Source organism: Bos indicus, chromosome 25 (assembly GCF_029378745.1).
Source record: "Bos indicus isolate NIAB-ARS_2022 breed Sahiwal x Tharparkar chromosome 25, NIAB-ARS_B.indTharparkar_mat_pri_1.0, whole genome shotgun sequence".
Lineage (NCBI taxonomy): Eukaryota > Metazoa > Chordata > Mammalia > Artiodactyla > Bovidae > Bos > Bos indicus.
The window spans coordinates 40,578,842-40,597,826 of NC_091784.1; the positions used below are offsets into that span (position 1 = coordinate 40,578,842).

Consider the following 18,985-nt stretch of genomic DNA (forward strand, 5'->3'; position numbering starts at 1 on the left):
AGGCTGATCCACAAGGCCCCCGTCCACCTGGACTGGAGTCCCGAGCTCCCCTCACCGTGTGGGGACTGACGTGCCCCCAGCCCGGTTCCCCTCGGAGATGAGAAATGCCCACTAAACCAGCCCCTCCTGCCCCTCTTCCACCCTCCCCCGCCTGGGGGGTCCTGTGGTCCCACGATCATCTGGGCCCACCGTGCCCAAGGGTCTCCGCCTCCCACTCTCAGCTGCACAGCTCCACCCCTTCCCTCTGAGTCCACGATGGCCCCTTCCTGGCCTTGCAGGGACTGCTGGACAGGCCCCGGGGGCACGGCCCATACAATCTGGCTGTGGTCATCTTGTGCAGGGCAAAGTGCTTGGGAGCCCCTGCTCCCAGGAAGACTGAACCCACAGAATGTTGGGGAACCCCGAGAGGAGGGTCTGTATCCCATGGGCTCCCGAACCTACTTTGCTGGCCTGTGACCCTCTGGATCTCATGAAGTCCCTCGGAGCTCCCGGGACCCCAGGCCCAGCCTCCTTTCCCTTGGGAGGCCTGGCTGGCCTCACAAAGCCCCCCAGGCCACAGGGGATTCCAAGAGTCACCAGGACAGTGAGCGATCAGCTCAGAATGCACAGTGGGTGAGGAGAGGAGGCCACGGGCAGTGTGACCCCCGGCAGGGCAGTCCGGGCATGCTCTGGGATCTGCCTGGGGCATGTGCCTGAGAGATGGCAGGCAAACCGCTTCTGGAGGGCTCTGCAGCTGAGGCCCCCGGGGGGCCCACACTGCAGCCCAGGCTCAGCAGGTCAACAGACAAGGGGATCCCTGCTCTGGGAGCTGGACCTGAGAGAAGCCCCCAGGGCCCTGGGGCTAATCCTGCCTGTGAGGAACAAGGCCTCGTGCAGCTGGAAGCCTGTTCACCTGACACCCTGCACGGCTCACAGCAGGCAGCTCCCTGCAGCGGGCCCAGGCTGGGGGCCGGAGACACCATGTGGGTCAGACCCAGAAATCTCCGGCTACATGGGGCTGGGTTTGAGGACCAGCAGAGTGGGGAGCTGGGGGAACTGGAGCGGGGGTGGGGGGCAGCAGCGGGGCAGGGGGCAGCAATGGGGCAGGGGGCGGCCTGGGCAGTCGGTGGGGGGGCTTGTGTGCTCCTACCTGCCTGGTGGGTGCAGCCCGGCTGGGGCTCGCTCCGGGGCCCGTCGCCCGCGGCGTTGAAGGCCGAGATGCTGACCAGGTACTTGGTGTGGCTGGTGAGGTTCTTCAGTTTGGCCGTGGTCTCGGGCAGGAACAGCACCCGCATCTTCTCCGTGTCATTCTGGCTGTCTGCCTCCCAGTAGTAGATCTGCCGGGAGGAGCGGAGGCTGGAGGCCGGGAGGCTCAGAGGGGTGGCGCCCTGTCTCAGCCTGGGGACAGGCGGCCACCAAGCCGGGGCGGGGGACCCCAGTGCTCCTGGGGGGGTGGTGAGTGCGCCTCTGCAGAGGCCAGGCCAGGAGGATGGGGCCTGCGGACGGAGGTGACTGCCAGGAAAGTGCCTTAGGACCAGGCTCCTGGATGTAAGGGAGACCGACCCAGCCCCTGCTCCAGCCTGTGGACGGCCCCAGCCCCAGCTTCACTAGAGGCTCCTGCATTTTAACCCTGACATTCATCGAAGCCCGCGATTGACGTGACCCAATACTGTGGACGTTAAAACAGCCTCAGATGACGAGCAGAAGAGCCACCCTGGGCTCAGCGCTGCTGGGGGGCCCGTGTTTCTCTTGGTTCTGTTTCCTCATGTCTGGTTTACATGTGCTCGTGAGCAAACGTGATGCCCACACACGGAGGTTTGTAAGGTCATCTGAACTGTTTCCCTTGATAGCTGGCAGAGAACCACAGCCTCAAGCTGGTGCCAGCCAGGCTGCCCAGAGACAGCCCTGGACCGTGGATCTGCCTTGGCTCAGTGGGTGTAACCCGGGCCAGGCAGTCAGAGCTGTTGGCCCACGTGCGGAGCAGCAGAGTTCCGTGTGGGGCCGGCTCTCCGGTGTCCACACGTCTGGCCGGGCCAGAGCAGCCCTGGCGGGTTAGCTACGCTCATTCCCTCCTGTAAGATGAACTCCAGCTTCTGCACCCTGAACTGGCCAGTGAGGCGCTCTGCTCGAAGAGGCCGCACTAACCTGGACACTGAGGGCAATACCCACGTCAGCGTCTGTTCAGGACACCATTATTGGGAATTATTAATAGGGAACGCGCTTTGGACACACACACACAGCACCTTGCCTCCAGGCTCAGGGGACTTGCTGTCGCCTCATCAGTCATTGTTAACGGCCCTGCCACGGAGGAAGGCCTTTCTTTTCACAAAACAGCTACAGAAATCATTCTTAGAGGAACATTAGTCGGCCCAATAGTCATCATCAGGGCAGGTGAGCCCACAAAGTCTGAGGACTGATCAACTTGAGGCTCATCAGACCAGACAAGGAGACTCACCCTGAGGGGAGGATGGGGGTTTGCAAGGGACGGCCCTGGGCTGGTTACCTCAGGAGGGTTTTGGCTGACCTCATGGGGTTCCAGCCCCGTCTGCAGGGGTGACCTTGGAGGTGGAACCCTGGGAGAGGCTCCCTGCCCCCCACCAACTTGTGTGACTGTTCATGCCTGGTGCTCTTACGGGAATGGTCTGGTGCCTTCCTTCCATCCCACTTCTGGAATATTCAGACGTGGGCTCAGAACAGGTCAGTGTCGGGGTTCTCAAACTGAGGTCCCCAGGAACCAGGCCCCTGGGGAGCTTGTCACACATGCACATTTCCGGGTCCCATCCTGGACCTACTGAGTCAGGACTCGGGAAGCATCCAGTAGTGACACGGGGTGGAGCTGGGGGCTAGGCCTGGTCTCCCCTCCTGCACCGTCAGCAAAGGTGGTGGAGGCTCCCCGAGGGGGCGCAGGGCAAGGAGAGGCCAGCCTGGGAGGGAGGGGCTGCTGGCTCCACCATGAGCCTCCCCGACCCCCAGGCCCGGGGGGAGGTGGGCTGAGCCAGTCCAGCCCCTCGGTGATGCCCTCGGGTCCGAGGGTGAGGGCCGCCGCGTGCTGGCGCAGGACGCAGCGGGCCGCAGTGAGCTGGGGGGCCCGGGCCGCCGGCCCTCGTCCCCAGGTGGCCGGGAGGGCAGACCGCGCCTCGCGAGGGGTTGTCCCCAGGTGGCCGGGAGGGAGACCGCGCCGCGCGAGGGGCTTGCCTTGTAGCCCTGGATGATCCCGTTCTGGCTCTCGGGCGGCGGCGGCTCCCATGCGACCTCCAGCTGGCTGGCCGTGAGCGGGTTCACGTGCACACGCTGCGGGGCCTGGGCAGGGGCTGTGGGGCAGAGAGCGGAGGGTCAGCCGAGAAGCCCGGCCCCGCGTGCGGGCTCCCAGGCCCCACCCCGGCCTGGACGACCATGGACCCTCTCAGAACCACGGTTCCCCGCGCGGGCTCCCAGGCCCCTGCGGCCCCGCCCCTGCAGGCCCCGCCCCGGCCAGGACGACCACGGACCCTCTCAGAACCACGGCTCTAAGTGCACACGGTGAAATCTGGAGAAGCCCAAAGAAAAGCGATTATACACAGACACAGGGGCGCTCGTGAGAACAAAGGTGAGACAGTAAGCCACGCGGCTATGACTGAGCTGTGAGGCTGCCTGGGACAGGCAGGGACGGCTCAGCAACCTCCAACCTCGCTGCGTCGGGTTGGGGAGGGCCCTGTGGCTGGGAGATCAGGCCCTGCAGACCTGTGCTGCTGGCTCTCACGTTCATTGCCGAGTTGCTGCAGTTGTTCAGGCGTTAAGTCCTGCCGACTCTTTTCCACCCCAAGGCCTGCAGCATGCCAGCCTTCCCCGTCCTTCACTATCTCCCAGAGTTTCGCTCAGATTCACGTGCACTGAGTCGGTGATGCTCCCCAACCCCTGTCGCCCCCTTCTCCTCCTGCCCTCAATCTTCCCCAGCATCAGGGTCTTTTCCAGTAACCGCAACCGAGGGTAGTGCTAAAGTCCACGTGGAACTCGGAGAAAACAAAGGCCATCTGTGGGAATGGCCTGGCGGTCCGGGGGTTAGTCCTCTGCCTTCACTGCTGGAGGCCCAGGTTCGATCCCTGGTGGGGAGCTAGGATCTCGCACAGCACAGTGCAGCCAGAAAAGAAAAACCAAGGCGTGTGTGATCCTGTCTGGGGTTCAGGACGCCGGGGTGCACAGCCCCGCTCCTGGGGGAGGGGCTGGCCTCTGCGCACCCGTGGCTACCCCTCCTCTGGGACGGAGCACAGAGGCCGCTGCCGCATGTCCCCTGGGGAGGACCCACCCCTCTGGTCCTCCTCCCACCCTGAGGGCTACCCCCGCCCCACTGTGATGGGCTGGAGTCACAGGTGCAGGTGAAAGGTGAAAGGTCACTGGCAGGGCCCCGTGGCCGTGGCCTTGCAGGCAGCCTCAGGGCAGCTGGGAACAACGCAGACGACCCATGTTTCTCCCTGCCCGGCAATCCCGCCGGCCGGTCTGTCCCCTGCCCGCTGCGGGCTGCTCCCTTCACCCCCCTGGGTACCCCCCATCCCGGCAAACTCCATGATGGGCTGGACCCCGGAGCTGTCGGGGGGGTGCCTGGTTGCGGGGGGCAGGATACCAGCCCAGCGCCCTCACCCGCTGCGGCCCTGCCTGCAGCCCGGGCACTGCCTTTGGGCTCAAGTCTGTTTACGGTCACAAGTGGAAGGAACCAAACGGACAGTCACCATCGGGGGAGATGGCCGGGCACTCGGTCCCTCTGGAGGGGGCCTCCGCGGAGAGGACGACCTTCGCGAGTCGCCCCTTCCCTGCTGCCCCCCAGCGCAGAATAAAATAGTAATTAACACGCACTCAGCCTGACACCACCTATTCATTCTGCTCTAACTGTGCGGCTCGTGTTACCACGGCCCACCCCGCCGCTAATGGAAATGTTAATAACCCTTACCAGGTTGTTGTGACAGATGCTCGGCCTCATTATCAGAAATTCTTATTTACCGCTCCATTAAACAACAGAATCACACAGAAAAACAATTCAATCAAAACTAACTGGAGGAATTTTAACAGCCGCATTAATAATCCAAAACATAAATAAAGTTAATGTCTTTGCATGTTTGCCATCGGCGACTCTGTTGCGAAATGACCGTGGCACAGTTAGACGGGGAAAGGCAGAGTGGGACGCTGCTGCCACGCCGGTGGGGTCAGGGCCGTGTGCGAGTGTCCACTGCCCCGAGTTTCCTCCTTGAAGACGTGGCAGAGCCAGGGCCCAGGGCGGCTCGGGGGTGGACACGTGCAACGCAGAGCTCCCCCTGCCTGGCCCGGTTCCATCCCGGGCGGCAGGCCCACCTGTACCGCTGTCCCCGGGCTGGGCTCCCCCGGCCCCCAGCCCGTCCTGGAGCACAGTGCCTCCCTGCCCGTAACAAGGACTTCCCCGATGAGGACACAGCAGGGGAGAGGGAAACTGATGTAAACACAGAGCAAAGCGCGCTGGCTTCTAGACTTGTTTTTGGCTCCTAAGAGCCTCTGAGCCTCCCCAATGACTTGCAGGCAGATGCCCCGTTTACACCCCACAAGGGATCCTCACTCGTCACGAAGGGTTCGGTTTGGAAGCTGGTGGGGTGTCTGACGGGCCGTGATCTCTTTGTTCCCCCACTTTACAGTCTGTGGAGGACGGTGCATGTGAGCATCAGCTCAGAATGCCGTGTTAACACGCATAAAATCAGTTTTCAAAAGCCCGCTGGCCTGGCAGTCTGGCGTTAGCTGATACGTGGACGCCACGGACGGTGCTGGAGGCAGGGTCCGGGCTGGGGCGCGGAGCAGAGGTTCCCCTGGGCGCCTCGGCCGGGCAGACGATGCTGCCCCACGGCCGTCACCCACCAGCCTGCAGGGAGGGCCGACCATGGCGGCGACAGAGATGGTTCTGGACTGTGGCAGGCTCCTTGTACCCAACAGTGGTGATGGAACACCAGAGATTTCTGGAATCTTCTGGGATTCTGGCTGAATGCTCAGGAAGCCCTGCAAAGCTGGGAGCTGCAGGCTGGACTGGGCGGGCAGGTCCCAAGAAGCAGTGAGACCGGCACTTTGTCCAGCTCCACTGGCCCCTGGACAGGCGTGCTGGCCCCGCAGTGACCATGCAGCATCAAGGGAAGACAGCAGCTGCCCCTGGCTTTGCGTGGACGTGCTGGTGGAGGGGGTGCTGGCTCCCAGGCCCCGACTCTCGGACTCCTGACTGCATGTCTGGCAGACCCTGGGCAGCCCCGGGCTCACTGGGGCCCCGCAGCAGAGCCTTTCAGAACCTCTGCTGCAGGGCGGCGGCTGGCCGGCCCCCGTGTGCTCACAGCATCTGCAAAGGTGTCTGGCAAACGGCCAGGGCTGGGGGCACGGGGGCTGCCCACCGCTCGGGCAGGACTGCTCACCAGCCAGCCCCTCATCCCTCACCCTGCCCCACCGTGGGGTGGCGACCACCCTGTGGACAGTCTCCCGGAGGGAGCTACACGTCTCCCCCTGGAACCAGTCTGGCCGATGACCCGTGGGGCATTTCCCAGCAGGAACGTCCAGTGCGTTCCGTGGGCTACAGTCCATAGGGTTGCCCAGAGTCGGACATGACTGAGTGACTCAGCACGCAGGCTACAGCGGCGGGAAAAGCAAGGCCCAGAGCAATCCAGCGACTCTCCAGGGGTCACGCGATCATCAGGCATGTGGACTCTGCTTTGTGTAAACCCAGGCAGCCTGGCTCTGAGCCTCTCTCCTTCCCTCCCTCGTGGTGAGGTTCCGGGGGCCTGGGGAGGGAGAGAGGGGAGGCGGGTGGGGAATTCAGCCCTCCACCCCTCGCCGGCCCAGCACGTCTCGCCCCTCGGGGCCCCGGCCCCTGCCTCTCGTCTGTCTCCTCTGTCACCTCCCTACTCCTCTTCACCTCACTGCTGAGCCAGAACCAAACACAACTCCAAGGAGGCTTAACGGGAGGAAGCGGGAAACTGGTCACAAAAACCAGTTTCCAAAAAACCGATGTTGTGCTCTCCAGGCTGCAGGAATGGGGGCTGGAGGCTGCGGGGAAAGCCCTGTACGGCGAATCCAAGCCCTGGGCTCGTACGGCGGGATGTGGGGAGTCTGTCCAATCCCTGAGCGCCGCTTCGCTGTTTGTAAAATTGGAGAAAATGTGGGACGTGAAGGGTCTTGCAGCTGAAATGAAACGGGTGGTGTGAGAGCAGAGAGCACGACCGGCAAGGAGCGTGGGCAGTGTCCCCAGGCGGGTCCCCGAGGTGACCTTGCCTGCGGGCGGGTGGGGCGTTGGTCCTGTGTGGGCTCTGTCCCCATGGAGACGGAGGGCTTCTGGGTCACCCAGTACTGATGCCTTTAAATGTCCATCTCCCCTGGGGGTGCCCATGTGACCTGAGAGCCGCCCAGAGGTGTCATCACGGACCTGCGATGCCCTCCAGGGACCTGCTCCTCGTGCTCACACCTTCATGCCATCCTTCTGACAAGCAGGGTCCTGGGGGTGCTTCTCCCTCTGGGGTATGCCCCCCTTGGGGGACTCCTGGGGAAGAGGTGTTTCCTTCCTGTGGGAGCAAGCACTCTTTCTGCTGCCTGGAGCCACGGGGCCACCTTGACAAAGAGCCTGCCTGAGACAGGAGTGAGCTGAGAGGAGGAGGAACCAAGAGGGGGCACAGGGACAGCCTGTTAGCATGCTGGATCCAGCCATGCCTGAAGCTGTGCCCAGGCTCTTCAACTTCTCCGTTACGTGAGTTAATGACAGATTCTTTCAGCTTAAGCCTCTTTGGGTTTCTATCTCTTGCAAGCTGTATTTCTTACTAGTGTACTATTTTTTACCAATTTGTAATGCTCAATGACTCAGAAATCAATCTCAATGAGAGATCGCCTAAAGGTTACCCTTTCTCTCTGAGATTAAAAGGATTTAAAAACTACATATTCAGGCTAGAGGAGACCCAAAGATCATTAACTCTCGACCTCTCGCTGTTCTGTAGGACGAGACCAATCAAGAACCTGCACAGGGTCTCAGTCACTCACCACTTACTGACCGGCCCTGGTCTAGGCGTGTCCTGGACATTTATCCTGCAGGCAGGATGGGCGAGCTGGGGGCAGGGTCGGGGTGAGGACCCCCATCGCCTCACTCCCAGCCTGCAGCTTTTCCCTCTGCACCATGGTCCTCAGGGCCTGAGCTCAGAGAGGTGGAGTGACGGGCCCAGCATGACAGAGCCGGGGACCGGCGGAAGTGACCCTCAGACCTGCAGGTCTGACTCGGGAAACACACTGTTTTCGGGCAGTTTTCACACAAGTCTGAGTGTTTCCTGCCGAATGGTCAGGATGGTGAAGCATCCGGCTGAGTGAATGGAAACTGCCCCATTTAGCTTTATTTTCTGCAGGCCTGAGAGCAGCTCAAAGTCAGGAGGAACACGTTACAAGGGCCCCTGGGCTGCGAGAGGCAGCGACTGGACGGCCAAGGGTGCGTGGCAACAGTGCTGGAAGCATGGCGTCCTCCTTCCAGAACATTCTATGCGGCGTGAACACGGACGGCAGAGCAACGCTCTGGGGCCGAACATCCACCCGACCTGTGGGGGCAGCCTGAGCGGGGAGCCTGGCCTCTTTCTGGGTTCTGCCTCTGCATCCCCGACTGGAGGCTGTTGGAGGCCGCCCACCCACAGAAGCAGCCGACGGACACCCTCCTGCCACTTGGGAGAAACACGTGGCCCGCCCGGGTTCACAGCAGCCCCACCGCAGCACCCACGACGGGGAGACAGCCCAGGGGTGCACCGAGGGACTGCCAGCGAACGCGGAGTCTGCACCCAGAGGAGAGTCCTCCCCCACGAGAGGGAGCGAGTCTGACGCCTGCTGCAGCTCGGGTGAGCCCGGGAAACATGCTGGGAGACGGGAGCCAGGTAAAGCGGTCAAACGCGGCTCTGGCCCGTGTCCATGAAGCCCCCGGAGCAGCGAGCCCACAGACAGGAAGCAAGTCAGGGCCGACGGCGGCTGGGGGAGGGGGCCTGCCCACGGCTGAGGGGCGTCTGTCTGGGGAGAAGCCGGGGCCGGGGGAGGCGGGCGGCGGCCACTTGGCCAGTGGACAGGCTCCCTGCCCCTGGGCTGGACGCTTGCCGGTGACAAGGACGGCGTGTGTCACGTCAACCGTGCTTTACCATAAAACGAACAACAAACAGCCACAGACCCAGGACGCAAGCCCAGAGGCGGGCAGACGTCCACGGCTGTCCGGCTGGCTGCTATAGCCCCGGTGCTCCCGGGTCTCCCGCCCGGGTTCCAGCCCTGTTCTCCACACGCCTGCACCGGTCCTGGGATGCAGGCCCTGTCCGCAGCACCTGGGCCCCGCCGCTGGTCCTCTCGCTGTGGTGCAGGCTGACGAGTGGGCGGGTCAGCTCCGTGGGTCCTGGCCAGCCGGCCATGTGCACCCTGAGCTCAGTGGCAGGGCTGGCACGGCTGCCTGCACGACGCCCCGCCAGGCTCCAAAGCCCCTGCTCTCACAGACGGTGTGTGCTGCGTCTGCCCCGCCTGTGTGGGCTCTTCTGTGGCCAGGCCCAGGCCCTCCTGGAGTGCCTGGCCCCCAAGTGACCTCCACCCCTTCCGCCGACAGACTCCCGGGCAGAGGCCAGGGTGGCTTCCGCTGTCTCCTGTGGGGTCACCTGGTTTATCTTTGTCTATGTGAAAATGCCGTGTGACTCTTCCAGAAAAACCCTGCTAAGCCAGAGACCCTCAGTGCTGGCTCGTTTCCGACAATAACCTCTCCAAACTGCACAGTCGCCTGACGTGTCCTGTGGCCGGCCCAGAGAATTCAGCCTTTGTCCCCCGAAAGCCTGGGTCCCCGTCCCCAGGGGCATTCCAACCCCATTCACCCTCCTGACTCTGCACCCGCAGATTCGAGCAGAACCTTCAGCCACGTGCCAAGATCAGAGGAGACAGCCGTCCGTGGTGCAGTGTGTGTGTGTGTGTGTGTGTGTGTGTGTGTGTGCGTGTGCCCGTGGGCAGGGGGGGTTTCTGTGGGGAGACGGCAGGCCGTGAGGCAGTGTGTGTGTGTGTGTGTGTGTGCGCGTGTGCCCGTGGGCAGGGGGGGTTTCTGTGGGGAGAGGGCAGGCCGTGAGGCAGTGTGTGTGTGTGTGTGTGTGTGTGTGTGTGTGTGTGTGTGTGTGCGTGTGCCCGTGGGCAGGGGGGGTTTCTGTGGGGAGAGGGCAGGCCGTGAGGCAGTGTGTTTGTGTGTGTGTGTGTGTGTGTGTGTGCGTGTGCCCGCGGGCAGGGGGCGTTTCTGCAGGTTGACGGCGGGCGACTCCCTCCTTCCAGGGCAGCAGGGGGCTGGGTGAAGGCAACACTCCGATCTCAACATGGGATACGACCTCTCCCTGTGCGTCAGCCCCACAGAGGGGACAGTTCTTAAAACAAATCCAGGGGCCAGATCGTATCTGAAACGGGGACTAACATGGATCTGTGTGGCTTTCGGAGATGGGGGAGCGGCTGTTACGGAAGGTCAGGCTGACTCGGGGCCGGGACCAGCGCTCAGGCCTGGCCAGAGACGGTGGGTGACAGCAGTTCCCCTCCCCCCACCCAGGACCCCGCACTCCTGGACCCCCACGGGGACGACAGCATGGCTCTCCTAGAGCATGTCCTGATTAATCCGATACCTCCAGACCTTAAACACCCCTGTGTCTCAAAAGCAAGACTTGATCACTCCTGGGGCCACCAGGACACCCAGCCCTTGGCCGAGGACTCTTCCCAGCATGACCAGAAGCCTCCTGAACCCCCATAACCTGACCTTCGACGAGGGGGACGCTGCTGGCCCCTGAGCTCCAGGCAGGACTCACCGGCCTCGCCAACGAAGACCTCCACAGGCGCGCTGGCCGGGCCCTCGCCGATGACGTTGTAAGCCGTCAGGACCACTTCGTAGCGCCGGTATTTCTTCAGATCTGCAAGGGCGAGGGGACAGGGTCAGCAGGCAGGAGCCCCGCCGTTTCTTAGAAAGCTCCCTCTGTGACCAGTGCCCCCTGGGGGGACAAGGGAGCCCTTTCTTGCAGAGAGAAGCCTGTGAGGGGCCAGCCACCCTCCGTCCAGCAGTGCCCCTACCCGCCCGGCAGTGCCCCCTACCGGCCCGTGACCCTGGTGAGGCAGTCACGGCCGTCCTGCATTCAGGGTAAGGTGGCAACCAGCTCCTCGTCTAAGGGAGCGAGTCCAGGACATAGAGCCTGACCTGGGCCTGCCTTCTGGTCCCGAACCTCTCCTGGAGAGCAAGAGCGGACACAGCAAGACCCTGGCGCCGCTCGACCACATGGGCCAGTCGTTGACCCCTTCTGTGACATGATGGCGGGAGGGCCTGGGGGTCACATTCACTGACCTCTGCAGAGCGGGGTCCTCTCTGGGAGGTACGGTTTGCAGGGACCATGCGCTCAGGCGGACAGACACATACGTGGGGCCTCTGGACAGTCATGTGACTGGGAGAACCTTCCAGAAAGTTCTGGCTTAAAAAATCAGCTGTTCCTGCCACATCGAGTAGTGCAGAGCTCGTGTGTGGTTGCCTGGCCTGCACGATGCACTTGGCGTCTCATGCCCTTTTCTTCCCAGGATGTGGCCATTCAGACCTCACGGGCCTTGGTTTGCCAACATAGATACATTTAACGGCCAAGATCCTGCCCCCGTGGTCAAGCTCTGCTGCTGAGAAACCACCAGACGGCTTCATCTCAACTTGGGGCCTCGTGTGATTGCCAGGAATCCACAGAGACGCACCAGAGTGGACGCCGGCGTGTGGCCCAGGCGCCCCTTCCATGCTTCCTAACCCGAGACTGAAAGGCCTGGGCGGAGACCCAGGGAGGGAGCCCTCGTCACTGGGGCCAGCCTGCACTTGACTCTTCACCCAACCTCTTGGAGAGGCCACCTCTGGGAGATGCCCGGCCCAGGAGGGACTCGGTAGAAAGACAAGGAAGCAGCGAGGCGGGGAGGGGCAGGCGGGCCGGCCTGCGATGCATGACGCAGAGCTTCAGGGGGAGGGCACAGCTCCGGGAACCCCGCCCCCGCTGCCGGGCTGGTTGGCTGTCCCGGGTGGTGGCCGGGGTGATGGGGGACGAGCTGGCAGAGCGCTGGCACCCGCGGGGCCTGGCCTGGCTCTTCCTCCCCTCCATTACCCGCTTTCTGATCCAGCGACCTCTGCACTGGACTGAACTGCAGCTTGGTCCCTGAGTCTTGCACTCGGTCACTGAAACCCACCCTGGCCGGAATCCAAGGGGCAGCACCATGATTTGATAAGAAGGAGAGAGGCTGGATGGACAAACGCTGGACATGTGTGTGCAATGTCCGCCCCCCACCCCGAGAGGAGGGAGACCCCGACGCTGCAGTGAGGAGGACGCTAGGCCTGAAGCCAGCGGACACAGAGGGGCCCGCTGGGCGAGTCCCCTGCTGCGAGGTCCCTGGAGGGGCCGGGGTCACAGAGACAGGAAGGTGGGGGTGGGCGCCCGGGGTGGGGCTGGGGGAGATGGGGGGCGTGCGTGTTTAGTGGGGCACTCTCAGGTTGGGGGCGAGAGGGTTCTGAGGTGGGCGGTGGGGACGGGCGCACGGCAGTGTGTGCACATAACAGGGTGAAGGTAAATCCACAGCTAAAAAGGGGCTAAAAACAAGCCGACAGTGTCAGAGAAGAGCGCTGCCCTGACTTTCTGTCCCAAACTCTGAGAACGGCTGTTGGGAACCCCTGCCCAGCCTGTGTTTCTAGAAACTCCCTTTCGGTGGTTCTGGCCCATCACGCATTTTAGTGGGACGGGGTGGGGGGCTCCAGGAACGAGAGCTGGGAATCCGAGCTGGTCTTCACTCGGTCCGCCGAGAGGCTGAGGGGCACTGCCCAGCTGCACCAGCTGAGCGCAGAGTCACTCACGTGTTAACTCGTAGGTTGTCTCGGTGGAGCTGCTGTTGACGGTTTTGAAGCTGCTCTGGGCTGTGGGGGGCGAGCAGACAGGCCGTCAGTGCGGGGACAGCCAGCGCCAGGACGGGCCGCAGACATGGAAGGAGGCCTGGCTGGGAAGCTGCTCTGCCTCCAGAGCAGCCACCACACGCCTGTCTGCTCACAGGGACCCCCGCAGAGCCTCCTGATCCAGCCAGGCCCCCGGCCCACAAGGGGGAGGAGTGTCTCCCCTCTGATTAAACGGATCTAATTGGCATCTGGCAGAATGTAGTGCAAAGCGGCACTGGGGGCCACAGGACTGGCTGGTCCCGGGGCAACCGCGTCTGATCACGTGCTCAGGTGAGTGCCCCAAGCCAGCGGGGACGACCAGCCAACAGTGAGCAGGTGCACAGACCCTTGCACCCCCTTATTCCAGGGTGTGTGTGACTCAGCCCAGAGGGACAGTCACGGCTAGCTGGGCATTGGCAAGGGGCACCGGGGGAGACGCTGTGAGTGCGGGTCTCAGCGGAGCCAGGTCCTCCCCCGGTGGGGTCGGGGCCAAGCTGTAGCCCCTTGCTGACCCCAGAGGGGCGCCGGGGGCTGAGCGCAGTGTGTGTGACCTGCACGAAGAGGCCCAGGCAGAGCTGGACCCGGTGCCCTGGCTGCCCTGCCCCCGCCCCCACCACGCGGGTGCCAGGGGCCCAGGTGTCTTCTCTGATGGTTCTGGGGGTCATCTCTTAACCTTCCCCCAATAGAAAGCAGAAGGGGACAGTGGCTCAGGGCAGATGAGCAGGGAGAGGGAGGCCGGGTCTCCACAGGCCCCAGCACCCCGGGCCTGCTCCGCGTGGGGCGGCACCGCTGTCTCCGGAGGCCCGACTACTCCTCCTCCAGGGCACACAGGCCCCTATGGCTTAGCCCTGCCCTGGCCGGCTGACCCCTGCCTCCCCCCACTGAGCTGTGCCGGGCCCTGCGTCACCCTCTTCCTCTCACGTCCTCCGTGACATCCTTTTTACCCCGACGGCCCCCTCAGATGGCTCCTCCTCCAGGCAGCCTTCCTGGGTGCCCTTGCTGTGCCCTGGACCTTGCACACTGTCGGGGTGCTGGGGAGGGGGCAGAGCTGCACCCCCTCCGGCCCCCACGGCTGTTCCCAGCAGGCCTGGGGTGGGCAGATGTGGTGGTTATGGGAACCTCCCTGCCGTGGGGTCGGGGGGCGGGGGGCTCACCTGTGAGCTCGGCCCGCAGAGCCGAGGGCGTCTTGAGCGTCTTGGACTCGGTGGCGGGGGCCGCCTCGTACTCCAGCTCGCGGTAGTAGATCCGGTAGCCCTGCAGGAGGCCGTTCAGGCTCTCGTCCCTTGGGGGCTGCAAAGACAGCATGGTCAGGGGCCTGGCTGCATGCTGGCTGGCTGTGTGGACAGGCGGGGCGTCACTGGTTCAAGACAACCAGAGGGGCCTCGGTTGTCGGCAAGAGGACAGGCAGGTGTCCCACTGATGAGGAATGACGGGGTCCAGGGATGGAACCCAGGCCTCCTGGTCCTGTGTGCGTGGACATGGCCGTGTCTCCCTGTCCAGCCTGGACACCCGAGCCCCAGGGCCGGGGCTGGAGACTGTGGCCCAGGTCACAGATAGAGAGGAAGTTGCCCATTCCCGGCAGACCCAGAACCGAAGGGGGCCGTGGATGCGGCCTAGCCCTGTGTCGTCCACCACTGACCCACCCTGTCCCTTCAGTCCCCGACCCTCCCGTCCACCCGGGCTTATGGCCGTCTCGCTGGGACCCTCACTGACCCCTCTGCGTGCCAGGTGGGCCCCCTGCCTGACAGGCGTAGGGCTAGAACACCCACTGCCACCTCAGCTGGCGTGAGAGCGGCCGACGGTGGGGCAGGGCCTGACTCCTAAGAACCTAGTGGAAGGCGGCTGACGGGCGGCTCGGAGACAAGGTCGGACGGTGGGGGAGCCTGAGCCTGTGTGTGAGTCCAGGACCTTGCGACCGCTTCCCCCTGCGTACCGCTGCCGCTCAGGGAGGGCCGGGCCCGACTGCCCCTCCCCCTTTGGCTGGTTTCTGTTGATTAGTGAGCCTGGGGAGGGCATCCCCAGCAGGGTGACAGGTCTGTCTGTGGAAGGAAGGCCATCCCACTCCACTTGGAACCCCAATAAGGCCACGACACTCACCCCAGTGCTGGGGGCTACGGGCTCTGCTCCCCCCTCTACGGTCCTCAGCAGGTCAGGACCGAACCTCCCAAACTGCAGCTGGACAGATGGACCAAGAGCGTGCTGGTGCCCGAGTGGACGCCACAGCTACTGTAGGAAAGCCCCCCTGTTGTGGGTTAAACTGTGCCCCCCTAGGAGACATGCTGAGTCCTAACTGCTGGTCCCCGCAAAGTGACTTCATCTGGATTTGGGTCTCTGCAGACGTAAGCAAGTTAGGAAGAGGGCACCGGCGGAAGGGAGCATTCTATGGCGATGGCAGGCTTCCCAGAGGGCGGTTCCGTTCTGTTTGCCCAGATCTTTAATGCAGCAATCACGCGTCCAGAAACTGACCCCACATGGAATCTCAGATGTGCGCGGTCCTGAGACCCACAAACGTGAGCCTGGGACTAACTCTCCCCCACCCCTCAAAACGCCAAGACCAATCCTCTCCGGGTCTTTTCAATGCCACCAAGACAACAGGATGGCCTTCAAGCTTGAAGGGCTTGAATCTTCGAGCTTGAAGATTGCCTGCAAACAAATTGGCAGACCTGGGGCTCGTGAACACCATCGGGTGATGTGATAATTGATTCACACGGGCACCTAGATGCTCAGCGTGATGGATCGTGAAGACAAAACACATTTTAAGAGGCAATATAGAATCTAGCAATTATTTAACAAATGCTGAGACTAGAAAAAGACCCAAAGATTCTTATAAGATGAGGACATTTGGACACAGAATGTCACGCGAAGGCAGAGGTCGGGACTGAAGGAAGCATCTAGAAGCCAAGGAGCGGTAAGGCCTGCCGTGGCCGCCAGAGGCTGGGAAGAGGCAGGCAGCAGGCTTCCCTGTGTCTGCAGTCAGCTACCACCTTGACCTTGGACGCTGGCCTTCGGAACTGTGGGAGGGCAGGGCGCCCGGTTCCAGGTGCTCTGCTGTCCACACTCGCACCCTTCAATTTCAGTCCCTGAACCCGGGCGGCACCGGGGGGACCCGGATGCTCAGGGAAGTCTGTTCTCCGTGACCTCTGGCTGCTCTCGGTCCCAAACTCGGGACCCCTGCAGGAGGGGACAGCTCTCTGCCCTCACTCGCCAGTGGGCAGCGCACACAGCAAGGGCGCTTCCTCCCATGAGCGGGAATCACCACGTTTTCACCACGAGAGCCCAGGGGTTTGCAGGGCAGGTCTGCCGCAGCCCCCAACGTGCTCTCCCGCCACTTCTGAGTCCTTGGACCCCCCCACCCCCCATCCCCGTGCTGAAAGCGCCGTGGCTGGTCGTTCTTCCCATCAGACGCAGACACTCAAGCCTGGGAAACCAGAGTGGACTCGCCACATCCCCAGGATCCACGTGCATCCCTCTGGTCAGAGGAGCCCAGCAAGCCCACCCGGATGACACTGGAGTACTAAGCATCACCTTCACAAACACTGAGAAACCAGACAGTCGTGTGAGTCGCTTTACTGCCAGATTCTCTCTCCTGTGCGGGTCTGGGACTGGACGCCATATTTCCAGGGTATCAGTGCTCGCTCCGCTCTCCTGATGCCCACAGGTGGAGACATCTTTAAACTCACCTCACGGTTGTAGAACTAACGATCTGAGAGTGAAGGTGGACCCGCTCAGATGCCCGCGTCGCCAGGATGGGGCAGGTGACCGGCCAGGCACGCAGGGTCCCCGAGGCACAGGCCCGTCCGGCCGGGCCCCGGGCTGAACCATGACACTGATCACTTCCTCCAGCAGCGAGCCTGCGGCCCTCTGCCCCCACCGTTCCCAAAACGAGGCCTCAACTGACCAGAGTGCTAGGAACTCGGGGAGCTGTGTGCTGTCAGGAAGGGAGGTGAGGACAGGGCTGAACCCTGGGAGCCTGCCTGGGGGGCAGGAGAGAGGCTCTGTTTCTTGTTGCAGTTTCTAGTTTATTCTGCCCTTTTCTTTCCTACCGATTTTGATGGACAGAACCTCTGTCCCCCGCACTGCAGATTCAGGGACACCCCTGAGCGGGGCACGCCCTGGCATGCTGGGCGGTCCCTATGCTTCCTGTCCAGCCCCGGCCCTGGAGCCTCCCCGCCCTGAGGACAGGAGCGTTTCAGATCCTCTGATACACTTTTTTTTAGATCCCTCCCCTTTGAGTTCATAGGATTGGTTCAGATAGCTTTAAGGGTTTTTGTTTTGCATGACCCTCTGCTATTTAAAACTAGGTTCCACGCGGTAAAGGCAGACACCGTGCAGCGTTTACTGCTAATCGGTGCCACGTGCAAGTCGTGTGTGAGTCTGTGTGTGTAATGCACGCAGGCGCCATCTCCTCCTAAGGACGGATGCCCACAGTCGGCCACTCCGACCCTAGCCCTGGTTTCTTACTGGCTACGGCTGAGACAATTACAGTCCTCACCCCTAGGCTTCCTTCAAGCACAACTATCACAACACGTAAGAAAAAGTTTATTTCACCCCCTTCTTAAAAAATACAACAGATGGGAAAGCCTACCCGTGAGAATAGAGAGAGACGTTTTCCCACCTGACACCTAAGCCGTGCAGACAAGGTCCAGGTTCAGTGACGCGCTCTCCACCGCCCTTCCCAAGTGAGGCTCAGCGGTCGCAGGGCCTCTGACCCTCTGGGTCCCAGGCTGCCCACAGCTGTGACTCCTGAGGGAGGGTCCTGAGGCCCCTGCCCCACAAGGCCCCCTGCAGTGAAGGCGCCCGGCTGAGGCCCCCGGGAGGTCAGCGGAGCTCCTTGCTGCAGATACCTGCCTCCTCCCTGCCTGCACCCCAGCCCTGCCTCTAGAGCCGACCGGCTCCGCAGGTTGATGAGGTGCCCTGAGCTGCGACGTAAGCGTCTTAAGTGCTTCACCCTGCCTTCCGCAAATCGGAAATTCCACCAGCCGGTCCGCAGGGGCCCGGGGTGTTTTTGCAGTTTTGGAAAAGGGGCCCTTGTTAAAGTGCCCGTGACCTGGTCAGAGTGCATTGGCCTTGACCCCCCACTCCAGCGGGCGGGAAGAGGACAGAGAGCTGGGGCTTCTCACCATGAACCTCAGTCCTGGCCGAGCGCCAGGGGTCAGGCTGGGACCAGCTCAGTGGGCCTTCCCAGACAGGGCGGGCCGCGGGTGGGGGGACCCGGGGCTGGGGAGGGTCCACATGGAGTCCCTTCCCAGACAGGGCGGGCCGCGGGGGGGGACCCGGGGCTGGGGAGGGCCCACACGGACTCCCGGGTCTCAGGGTGAGCCGGAGGCAGAGCGGGACTTCCACTGCCATCGTCCTGGGGCCCGAGCTCGGGACTTCCCACCACCTCTGTTCCCTGGAGCCCAGAGCAGGGGTCCCTCTGATGCCTGCTGGACTGAGTCCATGGCTCAGCGGCACGGGAGGCCCTAGAGAACCAGCTCCAGGCGCCTGCCCTTGAAGCCCAGCAGCTGTCACACCTGAGCCTGCATTCCTGTGGACGTGCCACTGGATAATGACCTGCCTGCCCTGACGGGTGGGGGCGGGGACCGGCCATCCTGTCACCTCCCACCTCCCTCCGGCCGCTGCCCTCCTGTCTTCTCACTGAGGCCTGTGGACCTCACAGCAGGGAAAGGAGGCTCTGGGTGCTCAGAGCCTGGCGCCGGAGCCAGTCCTCACAGACGACAGAGCGGGCGGTGAGAAAGGAGCAAAGGCCAGGATGTCCCAGAGAGGCCAGGCCCCCGTGTCCCCTCTGACCGGGGGCTGCACCGCACTCTTAGGAAGGCGCCCTGCACAGCCGAGTCCCCCTCCCCGAGTCCACTGCACGTGATGCAATCTGTCCCTTAGGATGCTAATTTTGCTAGAAAACAGCCTCAAAATCCACTCAGAGAAGAGGGGACCAGAGAGGAAATGCATGTGAGTCACAGACTGTGTGACCCGCTGGAGGTTTTAGAACAGCCAGCTGAAATGTGATCAATTCAGAGACATGAATGCCCAGTATGAGCTGCACTCAGTGTGAACACAGAGCCACTGCTGTCTAGAATATACGCACAAATC

The 18,985-nt window shown here is 62.7% G+C and overlaps 1 protein-coding gene across 1 annotated transcript in view; it reads right to left on the reverse strand.

Moving 5' to 3' along the window:
- SDK1 (sidekick cell adhesion molecule 1) overlaps positions 1–18,985 on the reverse strand; it is a 745,496-nt gene that overhangs the window by 37,161 nt on the left and 689,350 nt on the right. The window contains exons 33-37 of the mRNA XM_070780283.1: positions 14,050–14,185; positions 12,821–12,880; positions 10,770–10,871; positions 3,175–3,290; positions 1,130–1,316 (exon numbers count right to left, since the gene is read on the reverse strand). Of these exons, the coding sequence (XP_070636384.1) occupies positions 1,130–1,316; positions 3,175–3,290; positions 10,770–10,871; positions 12,821–12,880; positions 14,050–14,185 (601 nt within the window). The remainder of the gene's footprint in view (positions 1–1,129; positions 1,317–3,174; positions 3,291–10,769; positions 10,872–12,820; positions 12,881–14,049; positions 14,186–18,985) is intronic.